Source organism: Plecotus auritus (assembly GCF_963455305.1).
Source record: "Plecotus auritus genome assembly, chromosome: 4".
Taxonomy (NCBI): Eukaryota; Metazoa; Chordata; class Mammalia; order Chiroptera; family Vespertilionidae; genus Plecotus; species Plecotus auritus.
The window spans coordinates 75,659,565-75,679,706 of NC_137775.1; the positions used below are offsets into that span (position 1 = coordinate 75,659,565).

The 20,142-nt window shown below is 37.9% G+C and overlaps 1 protein-coding gene across 8 annotated transcripts in view; it reads right to left on the reverse strand.

Annotated features, from left to right (window-relative positions):
* PHF3 (PHD finger protein 3) overlaps positions 1-20,142 on the reverse strand; it is a 90,651-nt gene that overhangs the window by 37,515 nt on the left and 32,994 nt on the right. For 3 of the 8 annotated variants that reach the window (XM_080665677.1, XM_080665681.1, XM_080665678.1), the window contains 2 exons: positions 8,394-8,555; positions 1,171-2,953 (listed from right to left, as the gene is read on the reverse strand). The exons of 2 other annotated variants lie outside the window; for them this stretch is intronic. In XM_080665677.1, the coding sequence (XP_080521803.1) occupies positions 1,171-2,953; positions 8,394-8,555 (1,945 nt within the window). Of the gene's footprint in view, positions 1-1,170; positions 2,954-8,393; positions 8,556-9,668; positions 9,756-20,142 lie in introns of those variants that run through there. 3 more of the 8 variants (XM_080665682.1, XM_080665679.1, XM_080665680.1) reach the window with 2 other exon arrangements.

Here is a 20,142-nt window from a genome sequence, read left to right on the forward strand (position 1 = left end):
TCACAACTTTTAAAAACTGAAATATATTATAAAGTAACCATTCACACTAAAAATAGGCCACAGACTGAATCCACAATGAAGAAACCCTTGGACATAAACTTGAATTATTTTTTACAGTAATAGCCCCAAACTACCCACACACTTTCCCCAATCACATTTTCCCCACACTAAAATAATGTACAACACACTTTACTGAATGGTCCCCCCCTAAATAGTTTCACTTATGTAATCTGATAGTGCTGTGAAAGTCATTATAACATTTACTTTCATGAGTAAGGAGAACATTACAATGTGTTAAGTTATAATGTTCTTTTATCATTATCAATGTTGACAGCAAAGTCCCAACAGCAATCTGAACACTTGAACAGGATAATCTTGTAGCTGCAATATCCACTCACTTCTTGTTTTCCTTTCTTAAAAACTAGCATATAAAATATATGGGCCGGGATGGGGGATGGGGGGTGTGCCATAAACTACAAAACACTGAATCCTAAGGAAACAATGCCAAAGGACAGTGTTAAAATCATTTCTTAAAAGATCAGAATTCACAAGAAACCTCCAAATCACTAAAAATTTCCAAAAAAGAAACTAATGTTTTCACTCCATTCCATGATACATATAAAATTCACCTGGGTAATATAACAGTTGTTTTAGTTACCAAATTTCACTCCAACTCTAAGTTTGATAGTTATGAAGTAGTTGTAGTAAGTTAAAGTGTGCTTCATTTAACCCCCCTCCCCAAATCTTCAAAAGAAAAATAGCATTTCCACTATGACCTTCACACTTTATTATTAATTTTTGTCAAGCCAAATAAAACATATACAGACCCAAGGCAGTGTAACCATTTTCTGATTAACTGAAAAGTTTTTTTGCTCCGTATGTAATGACTAAATTACACCAACTGGTTACAATGACGAAACATTTCCACATATACCAATTGTTGGTCACGCTATACTTTTGAAAATATGCTAGGATAATATATTTGTAAATTCAGTGGCTCCATCTTTCTATCACTTATCCAGGATTGATGAGGGGTTTGTTTCTGCAAAAGTCTTTGTATGTTAATTTCTTTCTATTAAAATGTTCCCACTAATCCCACACTAAAAAAGGAATGTCTTTTCACTGTACACATCACACACACACACTCACACACACACACAACACACACACCTGTTGCCATGGGGTTTTTTGCAAAACCCACACTGCTTGCTGGGAGTCCACATATATTTGTTTTCAAATGAAGAGCCATGTTCTGAGCCTTCTTTTTTTATGGTAGCTATGTTATCTGGAATGAACAATGGTGGCTCATCCAAAGAAAAACTTTTGCTGCTTCTTCTTTGGCGGGGTTGTAAGTTCTTCTCAGGTTTTTTTGGTTTCAGTTTATCCTCCTCCTTAAAATGCTCTGCACCACCTGCATGTTCAAGCTCTTCCTTCACATGACTATTGGTTTTTACTGCTGGAGCCAGCTGCTGGGGCTTGTGGCACTGTTTCTGGCAGGAATGTAATAAATGTCCAGTTTGTGCAGGATGATGAGGTTCTTTAGAGCAACCAGGCTGACCATGAGGCTTATCACTCAACCAATGTGTTACAGGTTTGGAAATCTGTACTAAATTTTGATCTTGTGTTTTTTTCGAATTAGAATGAGCTTGATTTTTCACAGACTTAACCCCAGAATTGCAACTCTGAATCTTTGAATCCTTATCAACTTGTTTTTTTCTCACTTTGACTGGCCTATGAAAATTTTGCTGAGATTCTAGTTCATCAGCATTTCGTTTCACACTTTTGACACTAGTTTTCGTTTTGTTATGCATTAATTCATGCTTTGCTGCAACAATTTTTTTCAGAGTATCTGTGCTCATGTTTTGCTTAGAGTGAATTACAGGTTTTGTGTGTTTGGATTTTATGTTTTTTGACTCTAAGCAAGAAACACTATTTGATGGGCTGTTTCTGTCATCCTGAAGGGTTGCTGTTTCATGAGACTCCATTTTAATACTTTCAACAATATTCAACTGTTTTAAATTTTGGTCGGGCACATCACAAATAGCATTTTCTACAATATTACACTCTGGTTCAAAAGCACTAGTATCAACCACCTCATCAAAGTTTGATTTGTTAAATTCAGTGCTCTCCAACTGTTTATGATTAGACTCTATGTCTTTACAATAACCCAATGGTTCTAGTTCATTTCTATGAAGAGAGTTCTTAGCTTGATCAAATTCCATGGTATTCTTCAATTCCAAATGGCATTCATTTACTTCATCCACAGTGCTAGAAAAACCTACAAGGTTCTTTTCGGTCTTATTTGGATTTGTACAAGAAGCATCACCACAGAGAGCAGCAGAAGATTCTGGTTCCTCAACAATATGGTCACCTTCATGGGATAATTTGACCATTTCCTTTGATTCTTGTTCAACTTTTCCCTTTGCACTCATTTCTTCAACAATAGTCTCATCCACTTTATCTGAAATAGAATCATTCTTTTCATGTTCTTCTTTATCTGAAAATGTAAACAATGGACTAACAGTCTTGATTTTACATTCCACCAGAGCTTCATTTTTCTTTTCTTCAATACTATCACAAGTCTCTGAAAGGAGTGGACAATTTAATTCATGAGATGGCACATTTGCTTTTTCTTGATTATTACACTTTTGCTTAGAATCTAATCCAACTTCATCCTTCATTTCAAGACAAGACGACACTGAAGAGTGACTTGAAGATAATGATTCTTCCGATACTTCAGTTTGTTCAAGATGCCGACTGCCCCTTCTGCTCTCTTTATGATACTCAGGTTTCGGTGATGTACAAGCTTCTTCTTTTATCTGACACCTTTCTGGTTGTTTCCCCCCTGCTTTAGGGGCAGATACAGTCTTCACAGGTGCTTTTTTTGTGCTATTTAAAGGTGCTGCATTTGAACGCTTGGCAATAGTGCTTTGTCGCAAACTTCTTACTTGTTCTATCACAAGGGAAAAAAATAAAAATAACTTAGCTATTTTGCCAATGTGTTTTTATTTCATTACAACTTAAAATATACACTTCTTTATTCTGAGCTACAAAATGTATCATTTCAATGAAAATGTCCTGAACAATTACTCATAATGGTGATTTTAGATATACACATATATATGTTATATTTTATATTTATCAAACTTCTATAAATTCTAGCAGGGGGGGAAACCTCTAAAATTTAGACTATTACACCTTATTACAAGACAAATGTTTTCATCATCTCTTTTTTCTTTTTCTTTTTTAATGTATTTTTATTGATTTCAGAGAGGAAGGGAGAGGGAGAGAGACATAGAAACATCAATGATGAGAGAGAATCATTGATCGGCTGCCTCCTGCACACCCCCTACTGGGGATCGAGCCTGCAACCCGGGCATGTGCCCGTAATTGGAATCGAACCCAGGACCCTTCAGTCCACAGGCCGACGCTCTATCCACTAAGCCAAACCAGCTAGGGCTCTTTTTCTTTTTTTAATCAAGTCTCTTTTCGATAAGAAATAAGTTGGGGAGGGTAATGGGGGGGGGGGTGGTAAGAACACACATGTAATACCTTAATCAATATAGGAAAAAATAAAAAAAAGGAAATTAGCTGGAAGTAAAATAAAAGAGCTTCATTTACATCAATACCCATCCTAAAACAAGAATGTCATACCATTTTAAACATTAAATATTTTTAAATATATAAAACCCAAACAAAAATTCAAGTACCAATAAAATGAACTAAACCACCTATTACAAACAAGCTGTGTTTCAAAGCACAACCTCAAAAGAACTCTAATTCCTTTTGAATGTGCTTCACTTATATCACCATTTTAGCATCCAAGCTATTCCTAAAAGAGGAAATGAAGTATACACTATTACATCAACAGAAAAACTACAATGAAAAACACTTAAACCAAGAAAATGTATCATACAAGAGTAGAAAAATAATTTAATAAACTTTCTCACCTTTAACAATTCTCCTAATAAAAAAATCTATTAATTTTCCTTCTTTCCCTATCTATATTTTATCTAGGGGAAGGAGAAACACAAAAGTGTGGGAAAATAAGAAAAAAAATACTGGAAGAAAAGAAAGCTAAGTAATTCACTAAGTTAAAAAGAAAAAACAACCCACAAACTAAATTATAAAATAAAAAGCTATTTCCAAACCTATGCATATCCAATACTTCTGAATCAATTCTGTATAACTAAACACGACCGATTTTTTTTAATTCCCCTTCCTTTCAATGCAAAATCCTACTATGCACCAAAATTTAGAACACTTTCCTAATTTGTCATTCATCCCTAAACTGTGGAACTCTTAAAAGTATAAATGTTCCTATCTGTCTATAACAGTCCTATGTGAGAGCGCGCCCTTTCACTTTCAAGTGCCCCAGCTTAGACAAGAAATTATATGGTCATCCAAATCTCTAATATTTGGTCATTAGGTTAAGCACTCAATATGTTTTTTCTTAGTGGATTATGAACTGCTTATCACATGTTCAACTATAAAACACTGTTAAATAACTAAAATTTTAATGGCTGCTTATTAAGATAATTTGTAAAGCTTTGAAGACAGCTTGTAATAATTTACAGCTCTATTTTATTCACCTCTGCCCTGACATAAAATAAATGAAAACGATGCAATAAATGGTTTAACATCCATTACCTAAGTGGTTGCTAAAAATAAATGAATAGCATATTTAACTCAGAAGGTATTCACAGATTAAAAAAAAATTGGCCCTAGCTGGTTTGGTTCAGTGGATAGAGCGAACTGAGCAGACTGAAGAGTCCCGATTTTGATTCTGGTCAAGGGCACATACCCAGGTTGCAGGCTCGATCACCAGTAGGGGGGTGCAGGAGGCAGACCATCAATGATTCTCTCTCATCACTGATGTTTCTCTCTCTCTCCCTCTGCCTTCCTCTCTGAAATCAATAAAAATATATTTTTTTAAATGGTTTTGCAATAGTAATTGATTTGTTGAGCAAAGGGTAAAAAGTCCCTTTTTCTCCTCTAAACATCAACTGCCTTAGTTTGAAGCAGTATAGGCCAATAATATGCATTGTCTATAATATGCATTCTATTTTTTTTCATTTCTCAAAGTCACAAGTATATACCAAATAACTGATTTAAAATATAAATTGAGGAAAAGTTGACAAAGTAAATATATGCATCTAAGTCAATCCACTTTTCAAAACCCCACTAAAGCTATAAAAAGCCATAAATCTAAAAGGAAAGAACAGAAGAGAAAACGGACAGCTTTGGAAGTCAAACAAGGGATGATCAAGAAGCTACTGATGACCCAGCTGGTGTGCTCAGTGGTAAAGCATCAACCCATGAACCAGGAGGTCACGGTTTGAATCCCAGTCATGTCACATGCCCGGGTTGTGGGCTCCACCCCCAGTTGGGGGCATGCAGGAGGCAGCTGATCAATGATTCTCATCATTGATGTTTCTATCTCTTTCCCTCTCACTTCCACTCTGAAATCAATAAAAACATGTTTTTAAAAAAGAAGGAACTGCCCTAGCTGGTTTGGCTCAGTGGCTAGAGCATCAGCCTATCCTGAAGGGTGCCAGGTTCGATTCCAATCAGGTGCACATGCCCGGTTGCACACTCAATCCCCAGTAGGGCACGTGCAGGAGGCAGCCAATCAATGATTCTCATCATTGATGTTTCTATCTCTCTCCCTCTTCCTTCCTCTCTAAAATCAATAAAAAAATAAAATTAAATTAAAAAAATATAAACCTCAGCTCTAAAAAATAAAAAAGAAGGAACTAATGAACTGAGAAATTCAAAATAAGACCAACACTAAAAGTTGACAGTGCTGGCAAACCAATACTATTAACACCTCAAAAGGCTTAGGAATTGGTGACCTCAGATGATTCTAATGTGGGGATGAAGAAAGGTGGTTAAAATCAGGATGAGTAGAAAGGTATTAAAGAAGTCGTTAGCCGAAACCGGTTTGGCTCAGTGGATAGAGCGTCGGCCTGCGGACTGAAGGGTCCCGGGTTCGATTCCGGTCAAGGGCATGTACCTTGGTTGCGGGCACATCCCCAGTGGGTGGTGTGCAGGAGGCAGCTGATCGATGTTTCTCTCTCATCGATGTTTCTAGCTCTCTATCCCTCTCCCTTCCTCTCTGTAAAATATCAATAAAATAAAAAAATAAAAAAGAAGTCGTTAGATCCCAGGCTTCCTCTCCCAGACTCCATCTGTTTGGGCAACTCCCCTTCCCTGGTCCTAATCCAAGACTGAAAGATTTATTCTATGGAGAGTGTAAAACCAAAGTTTCTAGGCTAAGGAACATCAGTCACAGATAAGAGTTGAAGATTTAAGTACACTGAAATTTATAAGATTAAGTGAATGTATATATACTGAAATGTGATACATCCCAGTCAACTTCCCTCAAGGGCTCCCATAATATATAAGCAATCTAATGAGCCTAAGGGGAATAACCTAAATTCTGACATCAGGATTTCTCAAAAAAAAAAAAAAACCAACACAGCCAGATCACCATACAGCAATGCTCAAGAGTTAACAAAACCCAATCTACACATTAAAAGGTTCCATACAATTTTAGTTCCCTACTCCTAAGCATGAGCAAACAATCAATGATCAGACAAGTCTCTAACATGAAAGACTGAAGTAGAAAAAAATGAAACTATAACTGAAAAAAAGACGAAAAAACTTAAGACACCATAAATACCTTACAAAAGAAAACAAGATACAGCATACATGAAACAAGACTAAAATACTATAGAAAGACTATTCCCAAAGTAAAAAAAAAAAAAAAAGAACATTCACAAAATATAAATGCAAATCTTAATGGAAAAGTTGGAGGACAAATATGAGAAAATTTCAGCAAATAGGGGAAAAAGACTGAGGTGGAAAGTAGGCAAGATAAAAGAAAATGGAAAGCCTAGTCCCTGCTACCTAACACTTTAGAATAAACAGGAGTTCCAGAAAGCAAGAGCAAAGAAAATAAAGAAGGGAATTACCAATGAAACAATTCAAGAAATGTTCCCAGAATTGAATAATAAGTTTCAGACTAAAAGGACTTACCAAGCTCAATATATAAAACACACCTACACCAAGATGCAATATCAGAAATACCAAAGCACTAGAGCTGATGAGGAAGAAATTCCACTAAGTTCCAGAAGAAAAGTAGCTAACATACCCTCCCAAAAAAGAGGGGGAGGAGTGTCAAAATAAACTTCTCAATATTAAAGTTAGAAAAAAATGGCATAGTTTTAAATTTCCGAAGGAAAATTATTTCCAACCCTGAAGTCAATGCTCAACCAGACCATGACTTCAATGAGAACAGATTAATCACATTTACAAACATACAAGAAGTGTGTCACCAAAATGAAGGCATTAAGCCAAAAAAGAGGAAATAGAAACTGTAACACAGAACAGAATCCTCAAAATGGTAAGGGGAGAGCCCTGGATAACAGCTATGCAACAGGAATATAGGGCTAACACATCAGTCCAAATAGGAGCAGATCAAAGTCTCCCAGAGATATTTCTTCAATGAAATAACAATGACAGAATATCTGATATGCACAAATATCTTTAGGAAAAATTTAGACAACTGGCAAAGTGGTTGGGGTGTAATTATTAACATGTACACAAAAGCTCTGAGTAGAGCCTGACCAGCATGGCTCAGTGGTTGAGCGCCAACCTATGAACCAGGAGGTCAAGGTTCGATTCCGTCAGGACACATGGGTTGCGAGATCAATCCCCAGTGGGGGCATGTGGGAGACAGCTGATCAATGATTGTCTCTCATCATTGATGTTTTTCTATCTCTCTCTCCCTCTCCCTCTCCCTTCCTCTCTGAAATCAATAAAAATTTTATTTTTTAAAAAGCGGTGTGTACAAATATATAAAGCTATAAGCAAATGAAAAACAAACAAAAAAAATCTTACATCAGAAAGACAAAAAGATGTATAGGAAAAGTAATCTGTTTACTAAACAGATCATCTCTGATAGCATACAGAATCATAGTAATATAATCACTACTGCTCTAACAAAATTATATAGTAGAAGGATGAGAAAATGTGCTTTTGTGTGATAGGGACCAGAGAAGAATGCTAAATCATAATCCACAGTGGGAAGTCAATAAATGCCTACATCAGAATAATCATAAAGTAGCAATATACATATTACTCAGAGATATGGAATAAATGTCTCTGGGGAAATGAAAATAGGTAGTGGGATAGTGAGTACTGGAAACTCATAGAACTAGTCAATTCTTTAAATTATGTGAATGTATAATTTCAATTAAATTTTATAAAAATTATGTCAACAAATTGGTATAAACTCAAAACTCATTATCAAAATGCTCAGCAAGTTGACCATTTCTCACATCTGTCCCTACACCTTTGATTTTCTAGGTAATCTTTGAAAGGATTACCTTGTGCCATTAAACGAGGTGATTTTCTTGGTGATCTCACTGAATTTTCTTCTACTTTGTCCCTCAAATTCCTGTTAGGTAAAATCAGTTCTTCTTCATCAATGGTATCATTGCCACTTTCTTTAACAACTCCTTCGTCCATAATATCGTCAAGACCAACAACTAGAAAAAAACAAAAACAACCAAAAAAATTACTTCTAAAAAATACTGGGGATGTTTAAGTACTTAATGGCCTGTACAGAATATTGTGAGAATTTAATGCAATAGTACATAGGCTTGAAAATCTAGGTCTATTCCTAGTATGTGATATTGCCACTACCAAGCTCCCAATTCAGGTTTACAAACTTCTACCTTATGAGGCAACTAGGAAAGGCTATAATCTTTCTTGATTTGACCTCCACTATCACTGTCACTTATTCACTGTACCTTTGTGAACATAACAAGCAACTATACGTGAGTACTTGATTACCAATTTTGGTTAAAGTAGTACAAACGAGTTTAATATCCTAAAAAGCTTGTGATTCTAGATTCGTGCTAGAACCAAAAGATTCTAACTTTATATGCTACATGTATGAAGGTATTGTAGATGTACTTTTCAGTGGTAATACACAGACACAAATGAAAACAACACTGTGAAACTTTCCCTTCCCTCAAATGCTAGAAAAAATGGTAGTTGTTGCCCAGCTGGCATGGCTCAGTGGTTGAGCACTAACCAGGAGGTCACAGTTCGATTACTGGTCAGGTCATATGCCCAGGTTGTGGGCTCGGTCCCAGTGGGAGGTTGTGCAGGAGGGAGCCAATCAATGATTCTTCTCTCATCATTGGTGTTTCTCTCTCTCTCCCTCCCTCTTTCTTCCTCTCTAAAATCAATAAAAAAATTTTTTAAATGGTAGTTGTTTAATATAGTTATATAATCAAATTACTTTCTTCTACTCAAAAGAGAGAGAGTGGGAAGATATGGAAAAGGATTGAGAAATACTGAAGAAAATATAAATACTGAAACACTATACTTATACTGTCACTGGGTTTATTTCTTTGTATAAAAAAATACCTTAACTAGCTGACATATAGCAATTCTAAATGTGTAGTTGCATGAAATCTAGTAAAAAGAATGTGATTATTTAGATCAGAAGGCCCAAATTCAAATCCCTGCTAAAAGATGTAATATGCAAATTAGGCCAGGACGCTGTAAAAGGTCACGACCAGCGCAGGCCCAGAGCCTGAGAGAACAACAGACAGAGCGACCCGCACCCGATTCTGATCAAGGACATGTACCTAGGATGCAGGCTTCTGCCTGGCCGGGGCCCAGGTCAGGGCTCATGCAGGAGGCAACCAATCGAAGCGTGCCTCTTACATTGATGTTTCTCTCTGTCTTTCCATCTCTCTTCCACGCTCTCTAAAAATCAATGAGAAAATATCCTCATATGAGGATTAAAAAAAAAATGTCATATCCTATGAAACTTGAAAACGCCTAAAGAAAGTTGTCATTTTTTCATGGTGAAGAGACAAGAGTCCGTGTTGATGAAAACACCTTGGCGGCTACGGAAGCCAGCAGTGGCAGCAGCAGCAGGGTGATGGGGGTGGCGCCTTCTCCTGATCAGCCCAGTTGCCTCCTGCAGTAGGACATCCCCTGAGGGCTCCCGGACTATGAGAGGGGGCAGGCTGGGCTGAGGGACCCCCCCCCACCGCCCAGTGCACAAATTTTGTGTACTGGGCCTCTAGTCTATAATAAAAGCGTAATGCTAATTAGACCAGATGTCCTTCCAGACAGCGGCGGGGGACAGGGAGCAGGGCAGCAGAGGCCCCTGGTCGTTGCAGTGGGCAGGGTGCCAAGGCAGAGAAGGCCGAGGCAGAGAAGGCCGAGGCAGAGAAGGCCGAGGCAGAGAAGGCCGAGGCAGAGAAGGCCGAGGCAGAGAAGGCCGAGGCAGAGAAGGCCGAGGCAGAGAAGGCCGAGGCAGAGAAGGCCGAGGCAGAGGCGGCGCAGCTGATCAATGATTTTCTCTCATCATTGATGTTTCTATCTCCCTCTCACTTACTCTCTGAAATCAGTAAAAATATATTTTTTAAAAGCCTGCTAAAAAAAAGATTATATGTGGTAACACTGAAATTCAATTGTAAGAATGACAGAGTATATACTTCTTTTCAATTCTATCAAGCACAGATAAAATGAAAGGGAGAGTTGGGATACTCCATCATGTTAACTATAACCCATATCTATGGAAAACAGACTAGAAACCTAAATTCAAAACATGAAAATCTAATTTCATAAAATAATCTAAATATGTATCAGAGATATAAGGGCTAAAAATTTACTAAAGGTTTTTGTTTTGTTTTTAACTCGCAGGCAACACTGATTATGATTTTAAGGAAAATGCTGAAATATACATACCAAATTTTCAATTGAATTAGCTGTGCCTCAATGTTTCTAAAAACAAGCACACAGAAAAGGCACTGGGACACCCACTGGCCAATTCTGGAAAAACTACAGTGACCAGGTTAACACTGTTAATACAAGCTTGTGTGTTTGCTAAGTATCAGGGAGTACTTAGGTACTTAAGAGAGATACCTCAATTGGCTGCCTGCGATACGGGCTCCACCTGGGATAGAACCTGCAACCTAGCTATGTGCCCTGACCGGGAATCAAACCCGTGACCTTCTGATGCATGGGACGATGCTCCAACCAACAGAGCCAAAACAGCCAGAGCTAAATCTTACTTTTATTTCTTAGGTTTTTCTTTTTAAGTGAGAGAGCACATGGGAAATCATTGTCTTCACAGTTCATTTGCATAGACCACCAATTAAGACTCACTTGTGTAAAACTAAATATGAATGTAATCATGTAAACACAACCCAAGAGGTTACTAGAACTATTTAGTATTAACAATAAATAGATTTTAATTTGATAAAAAGGACTAACTAATCACTACTTAAATTAATGTATGTATACCTTTCATTTGCTATTTTCCTACTTGGAATGTATTTCACTGACCCAGGATCTTTTTGTTGCTGTTAATCCTCACCTGAGAGGATATTTTTCCATTGATTTTTAGAGAGAATAGGAAGGAGGGGGAGAGACAGAGAGAGAGAGAAAGATCAATGTGAGAGAGATACATCGATTGGTTGCCTCCCGCATGCACCCTGACCAAGGCCAGGAATCAAGCCTGCAACCAATGTACGTGCCCTTGACTCGAATCGAACCTGGGACCCTTCAGTCCGGAGACCGATGCTCCAACCACTGAGCCAAAGCAGCTAGGGCATTGACCCAGGATCTTCAAAAGGCTGGCCATTATTTATCTCTAAGGATGCTACTTCTTAAGGTCACATACACAGAGAGGCCTGCCCTAACCAGCCCAAATCAAATAAACCATGACCTCCCACTGCCAATCAAACAACCACACATTTTGTATCATCTTACACTTTACTTAAGATCCATGAGGATAGGTACATTGTCTCAAACACCACTGTATCCTCCCAGCAATGGAAAGAGTCTGGCACACAATAGAGATATTTGTTTAATGAACTAACAGTACCAACTACTTTTATGGCAAAACAAATCATTATACCTCACAATTGTGGAACCATAAGCCAAATTGCTGATACCTGGAAATGCTATTTAATAAGAATGTTACCATAAAAAGAAATCAGTTTTAAAAAATGCAACCCTACTCTTATAATATGGATCTTATCATTATTTATTGGTCTCATATATCACAAAATCAGATTTCAACCAGGCACTTTGTTTTATAACATTGTGTTCAATTTTACTCACATAAAAGAGAAAAAAACAGAGACAAGGCTCAAGAAAAAAGTTCTTAGAAGATAACATCCCTAATCCGTACCAGCCCAGGAAAAGATTTTAATGGGATACACAATATTAAACAGAACAGAAATTCCATGAGGGCAGGAATTTGTCATTTTACTTTCTGAGATATCCCTAATTCCTAGAAGAGCAGCTGAAACATACAGTACCCGATGTTAAAAACTCAAATATTTTAAAAATGCATGAATATATACAAAAATGTCATGGTTCCCAAGTTCTATCTCAAGAGATTAGAACCTCCACATTAACTTCACTCCAAGCAAGAAATTACCCTCTACTCCCATCACAGCAGTGTTAACTCCTTGCAGAAAGCAGAGTAAGAATGCGATAGTTTAGAAAACAGAGATTAGAAGGAAGCGTCCCAACATCAAACAACCAAACAACAAAAAAGCTCCTCACTCAGAAAGACACCATTTTTCAGGGTATGTGCATAGCAACCAAGGACTCCCTAGGGCTACAACTGATAAAATCTCTATCTAAAAAAACTTTGATCAAGTATATTAAAACAGATTAAAGACATAACCTCCCATTAACAATACCAAGGAGGTGAAAGATCTGTACACTAAAAACAATGAAAGAAACTGAAGACACACATACAAGAAAAAGGAAAGATATCCCATGTTCATGGATTAGAATAATCATATTGTTAAAATGTCCATACTACCATTCTGTACTGGTGGCTCAATTGATTGGAGCATCGTCCTATACACCAAAAAGTTGTGGGTTCGATCCCTAGTCAGGGTGTGTACGAGAGGCAAATGATCTATGCTTCTCTCTCATATTGATGTTTCTCTCTTTCAAAATCAAGAAAAACATATCCTCAGGTGAGGATTTAAAAAAAATAAAATGTGCCCTGGCTGGTAGTTCAATTGGCTAGAGCATTGGTCCAATATGCCAAGGTTACAGGTTCGATCCCCACAGTAAGGGCACATACAAGATGCAACAATGAATGCATAAGTAAGTGGAACAACAAACTGTTGTTTCTCTTTCTCTCTCTCTCTAAAATTAATAAATATAAAAAAAATTTTTTAAAGTCCATACTACTCAAAGCAATGACATTTTTCACAGAACTAGAAAAAACATCCCTGGCCAGGTAGGTCAGTGGTTGGAACTTCCTCCTGGTATGCAAAGGTTGCAGATTAGATCCCCGGTCAAGGCACGTGCAAAATTCAGCCAATGAGTGAATAAATAAGTGGAACAACAAATCAATGTTTCCTCTCTCTCTTTTCCCCTCTCTCCCTCCCTCCCTCCCTCCCCCTTTCCTCTCTCAAAAATATCAATAAAGAATTCTAATATTTATATGGAACTATAAAAGACCCGCCCCCAAAAGCAAAGCAATCCTGAGAAAAAAATAACAAAGCTGGAGGCAGCACACTTCCTGATTTCCAACTATATTACAAAGTTATAATAATCACAATAGTATGGTATTGGCATAAAAAACAGACACATAAGATGAACAGAGTCCAGAAATAAACCCATGCATATATGGTCAATTAATTTATGACAAAGAAACCAAGAATATAAAATGAAGAAAGGACAGCCTCTTCAAGAAATGATGCTAGGAAAACTGGAAGCCAGATGCAATACTGAAAACTGGACCCCTTATCTTAAACCATACCAATAAAATCAATGCAAAAGAAGAAAAGACAGGAATTAAGCTACTTGCCATTACTGTTTGGCAATAAATTTTTGGATTTGACACCAAAAGCAAAGGCAACAAAAGCAAAAATAAACAAATGGGACTACATCAAATCAAAAGGCTTCTACACAGCAACGGAAAACATCAACAAAACAAAAAGACAACCTATGCAACAGGAGAAAATATTTGCAAAGCATGTTTCTGATAAGTGATTAATATACAAAATGTATAAAGAACTCATACAAGTCAACAGCAAACAAAAACATTTGTAATAGGCAGATGAACAGACTAGACATTCCTCTAAAGACATGCAAATGAACAAGAGATACGAGAAAAGGTGTTCAACATCACTAATTATCAGGAAAATGCAAATCAAAACCACCATTTGGTAGCACCTCACACCCTGTTAGAATGACTATCACCAAAAAGATAAAAGTTAAGTGTTAGTGAGGATGTGTAGAAAAGGGAACCACTTGTGTTATTGGCGATATGTAAACTAATGCAGCCACTATTAAAAACAATATGAAGTTCCTAAAAATATTTAAAAATAGAACTGCCACATAATCTAGCACTCTCACACCTAGGAATAAAGATATGATATACATACACACACACCACACACACACACTAGCATATTATTTAGCCATGAGTAAGAAGGAAATCCTGCCATTTGGAAAAATAAAAAAAGAAAGAAATCCTGCCACTTGGGATAACAGGGATGAACCTTGAAGGCATTATGCCAAGTGAGATTAAGGCAGACAGAAAAGACAAATACTGCATGGTATCACTTTCAAGTGGAATCTTTAAAAAAAAAATCAAACTAAGGCTAAAAAAGTGATTGCGGGGGGAGGGGGGGGCGGAGAAAATAGAGTAAGTAAAGTCTGAGAATTTAACGTAAAACAGGGTTACTACTGTTGATAACCACTGTATCATACATTTGAGATGACTAGGAGAATAGAACTTAAATGTTCTCACACTTACAAAATAAGATAAATATGTTAGGTGATGGTTATTAACTAACTAAATGGGGGAATCCTTTTACAATGCATATGTAAACCAAATCATCATAATGTACACTTTATCTTACAATTTTACATGTCAATTATACCTCAATAAAGGTAATTTAAAATATATATAAAGTTTGATATATAAAAAAGTGTCAACTCTGCAATAAATTTAGAACATGTACGAGAATTATTAGAACTTAGAACACAAGGAAAAGAGTTCTAATAAACCTAAACATACCTCATAAACTTAAATATCGCTAGGTAAGGATCCTAATTTAATGACAAGAAATGAACTGATACTATATGTATTTAGTCTTGAAGCAACTGTATATACAGTAAAATATCTCATTCCATTCCACAATGTAGGTTTAGAAGTCAATAAATACTTTATCTTCAATAAGTCTCTCTTGGCTCTCATGAGCATTTTGGACTGGGTGATCTCTTACCAGGCTCATTTCAGCCAAGATTCTAATTCGAGCCCTTCATAAGAAAAATGAAGTAAATAGCAGAGAAAAATAAGGCTTATTTTTGTTATATACACCTTCATAAGCATCTACCAGCTTTTTTTTTAAGTCCTCACCTGAGGATATTTTTTCCATTGATTTTTAGAGTGGAAGGGAGGGAAAAGGAGAAGAGAAAAGAGAGAAACATCGTTAGACACATTGATTGGTTGCCTCCCACACTCGCCCCAACTGGGGCAGGATCAAACCTGCAATCGAGATACATGCCCTTGACTGGGAATTGAACCTGTGACCCTTGGGTCCCCAAGCTGACGCTGTAACCACTGCGCAAGATTGGCCAAGGCTAATCCCTTATTTTGTTTCACATATTTTTAATAATATGTTTCCTAGCTTCTCAATTAGATGGATGAATATACTAGATGTTTAAGAAAGATACACTACTGCCTCGCTGGCATGGCTCAGTGGTTGAGTGTTGACCTGTGAACCAGGAGGTAATGGCTCGACTCCTGGTTGGGGCACAGGCCTGGGTTGCGGACTCAATCCCCAGTGTGGGGCGTGCATGAGGCAGCCAATCAATGGTTCTTTCTCACACTGATGTTTCTATCTCTCTCTCCCTCTCCCTCCTTTCCTGAAGTCAATAAAAATATTTTTTTAAAAGAAAGATACACTACTAAGTCCCAAGACATTTCACAGAAGGTCTTTGAATAAGGTTCATCATTTCATTATAAAACATTAAGAACTTAACTCTTGTTTATATATTAATCAGCCTATAGTAAAATTGGTTTCCTTATACATCCTTTCTCTTAAAGCACAAAACCTATTAATGATGTTAAATGAGGACTTAATGTATTTTTAAAATCCATGAATCCACCCTACCTAGTTTGGCTCAGTGAACAGAGCATCCGCTTACGGACTGAAAGGTCCTGGGTTCAATTCCGGTCAAGGGCACATGCCCAGGTTGCAGGTTCGATCCCCAGTACGGGGTGTGCAGGAGTCTGATCAATGATTCTCTGTCATCATTGATGTTTCTATCTCTCTCCCCCTCTCTTCCTCTCTGATTAAAAAATATAAAATCCATGAACCTATACAGCAACCTAAAAAAAAAAAAAATCAAGAAGAGCCAAAAATAACAATAATTTGCCACCTCTGGCATTAGATGTGATCATTTCACCAACTTCTTATTTTGTAAAATGGTAATGAAACCTCAATTCTCTAACTTTAATCTGCCTCTTTAGTAGGCACTGCAGTACAGAGTAACCAGATAATGAGGGAAATTTTTTCTTTACCAGAAGAATGCCAACAAATAAATGTAAAAGAAAAGATAGAATTAAAAAATCATCACTTTGCTACAACTGATTATCAATGAATGCATAAAACCATTAGAAGAAAGGCTAAAGAGGAACTAAAGATTTTCATGTTGCCAAAGTTATATACCCCTACAGAATATTTGTTATCTCAAGTACTAGGAAGAAATGTTTTGGCTGTTGCCACCTTCACCCAGTAATAGTTATTAATATATATTTTTACTGATTTCAGAGAGGAAGGAAGAGACAGAGAGAGAGAGAGAGAGAGAGAGAGAGAGAGAGAGAGAGAGAGAGAGATCAATGATGAGAGAAACATTGATCGGCTGCCTCCTGCATGCCCCACTCTGGGGGATCGAGCCTGAAACCCAGGCATGTGCCCAAACCAGGAATCAAACAGCAACCTCCTGGTTCATAGATTGATGCTCAACCACTGAGCCATACCGAACAGGTGCCACAGCAATCTTGAGAAAGAACTAAGTTGAAGGTATCACAATATCAGATATCAAGTTATACTATAAAGCCATTGTGATCAAAACAGCCTGGTACTGGCACAAGAACAGGCATATAGATTAATGGAACAGAACAGAGACCCCAGAAATCGGCCCAAGCCATTACACTCAATTAATATTTGAAAAAGGAGGCAAGAACATATAATGGAGTCATGACAGTCTCTTCAGTAAATGGTGTTAGGAAAATTGGACAAGTTCATGCAAAAACAAAAGACTAGACCACCAATTTACACCATACATAAAAATAAACTCAAAATGGATAAAAGACTTAATGTAAGATGTGAAACCATAAAAATCCTAGAAGAAACTATAGGCAACAAACTCTCACACATCTCTTGTAGCAATATGTTTGCAGATACATCACCTAGGGCAGTGATCGGCAAACTCATTAGTCAACAGAGCCAAATATCAACAGTACAACAATCGAAATTTCTTTTGAGAGCCAAATTTTTTTAAACTTAAAACTTATTCTAACGCCACTTCTTCAAAATAGACTCACCCAGGCTGTGGTATTTTATGGAAGAGCCACACTCAAGGGGCCAAAGAGCCGCGTGTGGCTGGTGAGCCGCAGTTTGCCGACCACAGACCTAGGGCAAAGTAAACTAAGGAGAAAAGTAACAAATGGGACTGCATCAAAATAAAAAGCTTCTGCACAGCAAAAGAAACCATCAACAAAATGAAAAGGGGGCCCACTGTATGGGAGAACATAGTTGGCAATGATACATCTGATAAAGGGTTATTATCCAAAATATATAAGGAACTCATACAACTTAAAAGGACAAACCACACCAATTAAAAAATGGGCAAAGGACCTAAATAGACACTTCTCCAAAGTGGACAGAGATGGCAAGAGAGATATGAAAAAATGCTCAAAGTCATGATCATCACAGAGATAGATGCAAATTAAAATTACAATGAGGTATCATTTCACACCTCTCAGAATAGCTACCATCAACAAATCAACAAATGGCAAGTGCTGGCAAGGATGTGGAGAAAAGGGAACCCTAGTATACTGGTGGAATGCAGACTGGTGCAGCCATTATGGAAAACAGTATGGCATTTCCTCAAAAAATTAAGTATGGGACTGCCATTTGACCCAGTGACCCCACTTCTAGGAATATATCCTAAGAAACCTGAAACACCAATCAGAAAAAAAAAATGTATGCACCTCTATATTCATAGCAGTACAATTTACTATAGCTAAGTTCTGGAAACAGCCCAAGTGCCATTCAGTAAACGAGTAAATAAAAAAGTTGTGGTACATTTACACCCTGGAATATTATACAGCAGAAAAAAAGGATTTCTTATCCTTTGGGACAGCAAGCAGGAACCTGGAGAGTATTATGCTAAGTGAAAATAAGCCAGTCAGAAAGACAAGTATTACATGATCTCTCTCATATGTGGAATCTAATAAAATAATCTGGTGAACAAAATAGATCCAGAGATACAGAAGCATGGATCAGACTGTCGAATCTCAGAAGGAAGGCAGGGGTGGGTGGGTGGGATGAGATCAACCAAAGAACTTGTATACAGCCCTGACCGGTTTGGCTCAGTGGATAGAGCGTCGGCCTGCGGACTGAAGGGTCCCAGGTTCGATTCCGGTCAAGGGCATGTACCTGGGTTGCAGGCACATCCCCAGTGGGAGGTGTGCAGGAGGCAGCTGATCGATGTTTCTCTCTCATCGATGTTTCTAACTATCTATCCTCTCCCTTTCCTCTCTGTAAGAAATCAATAAAATATATTTAAAAAAAAAAAAAAAGAACTTGTATATAGATATGCATACCCCACTGACACTGACAATGGGTAGTGAAGGTCTAGGGTGGGGACCCAGCGGGGCTATAAGGGGACATGTGAAATACTTTCAACAATACCATTTTTTTTAAAAATTCACATCTATATAATAAAAGCCTAAGCGACCGTTATGGCAGAATGACCGTAACGACCAGTTGCAATGATGTTCACTGACCACCAGGGGGCAGACGCTCAATGGAGGAGCTGCCCCCTGGTGTTCAGTGCGCTCCCACAGTGGGGGCACCGCTCAGCCAGAAATCAGGCTCACAGCTGGCGAGTGCTGCGGCGGTGGCAGGAGCCTCTCCCGCCTCTGTGGCAGTGCTAAGGAGCAACGAGCCAAGTGGTAAGGAACGAGTAGGCAGGCAGTAAGGAGCGAGGGATCCCAGATTGCAAGAGGGATGTCCAACTGCCAGCGAGGGGTCCCAGACTGCGAGAGGGCATAGGCCAGGCTGAGGGACAATCCCCCCCACCCCTCGCCAGTGCATGAATTTTGTGCACCGGGCCTCTAGTGTGAAAATAAAGCTACACAATCTTAGGAGCGGGAGGGGGGGGGTATTACCACTAAATAAAGTATTTACCATTTCAACAGACACCCTTACATAGCAAGCTTTCATTAAACTTTAAGTACACTAGGTGTTCTTCCAAATAGATGTACATAACTAAAGGAATGCACATAAGCCTGGCAGGCATGGCTTAGTGGCTGAGCATCGACCTATGAACCAGGAGGTCAGTTTGATTTCCAGTCAAGGGTATGTGCCCGGGTTGTGGGATTGATCCCCAGTAGCGGGGGCATGCAGGAGGCAGCTAATCAATGATTCTCATCATTGATGTTTCTACCACTCTCCCTCTCCCTTCCTCTCTGAAATCAATAAAAATATTTTAAAAAGGAAAAAAAAAGAAGCACCCTAATCTGTCCTTTCAAGATAAAGTTGACAGTTTAGTAATGAGTAAGAAAATTACTTCTTTTCTAAAAATAATTTGGGCTAAGAAAACTGATGCTTAGAACTGTTTCTATCATTCTGTGGTTTGTGACTAAAAATGTAATGTGGCACCTATAAAAACTCTTACTGGACACTTAAATTTTTCCCAAATAAAAAGAATCAGTGGATAAATGGAAGGCAGAGTAGGAGGATGTTGCAAGGACATGCTCCCAGGAACAAGATGAAATTACAACTGAAACACGGAAAGGCTTCCTGAATAATCAATGGAAAACTCACA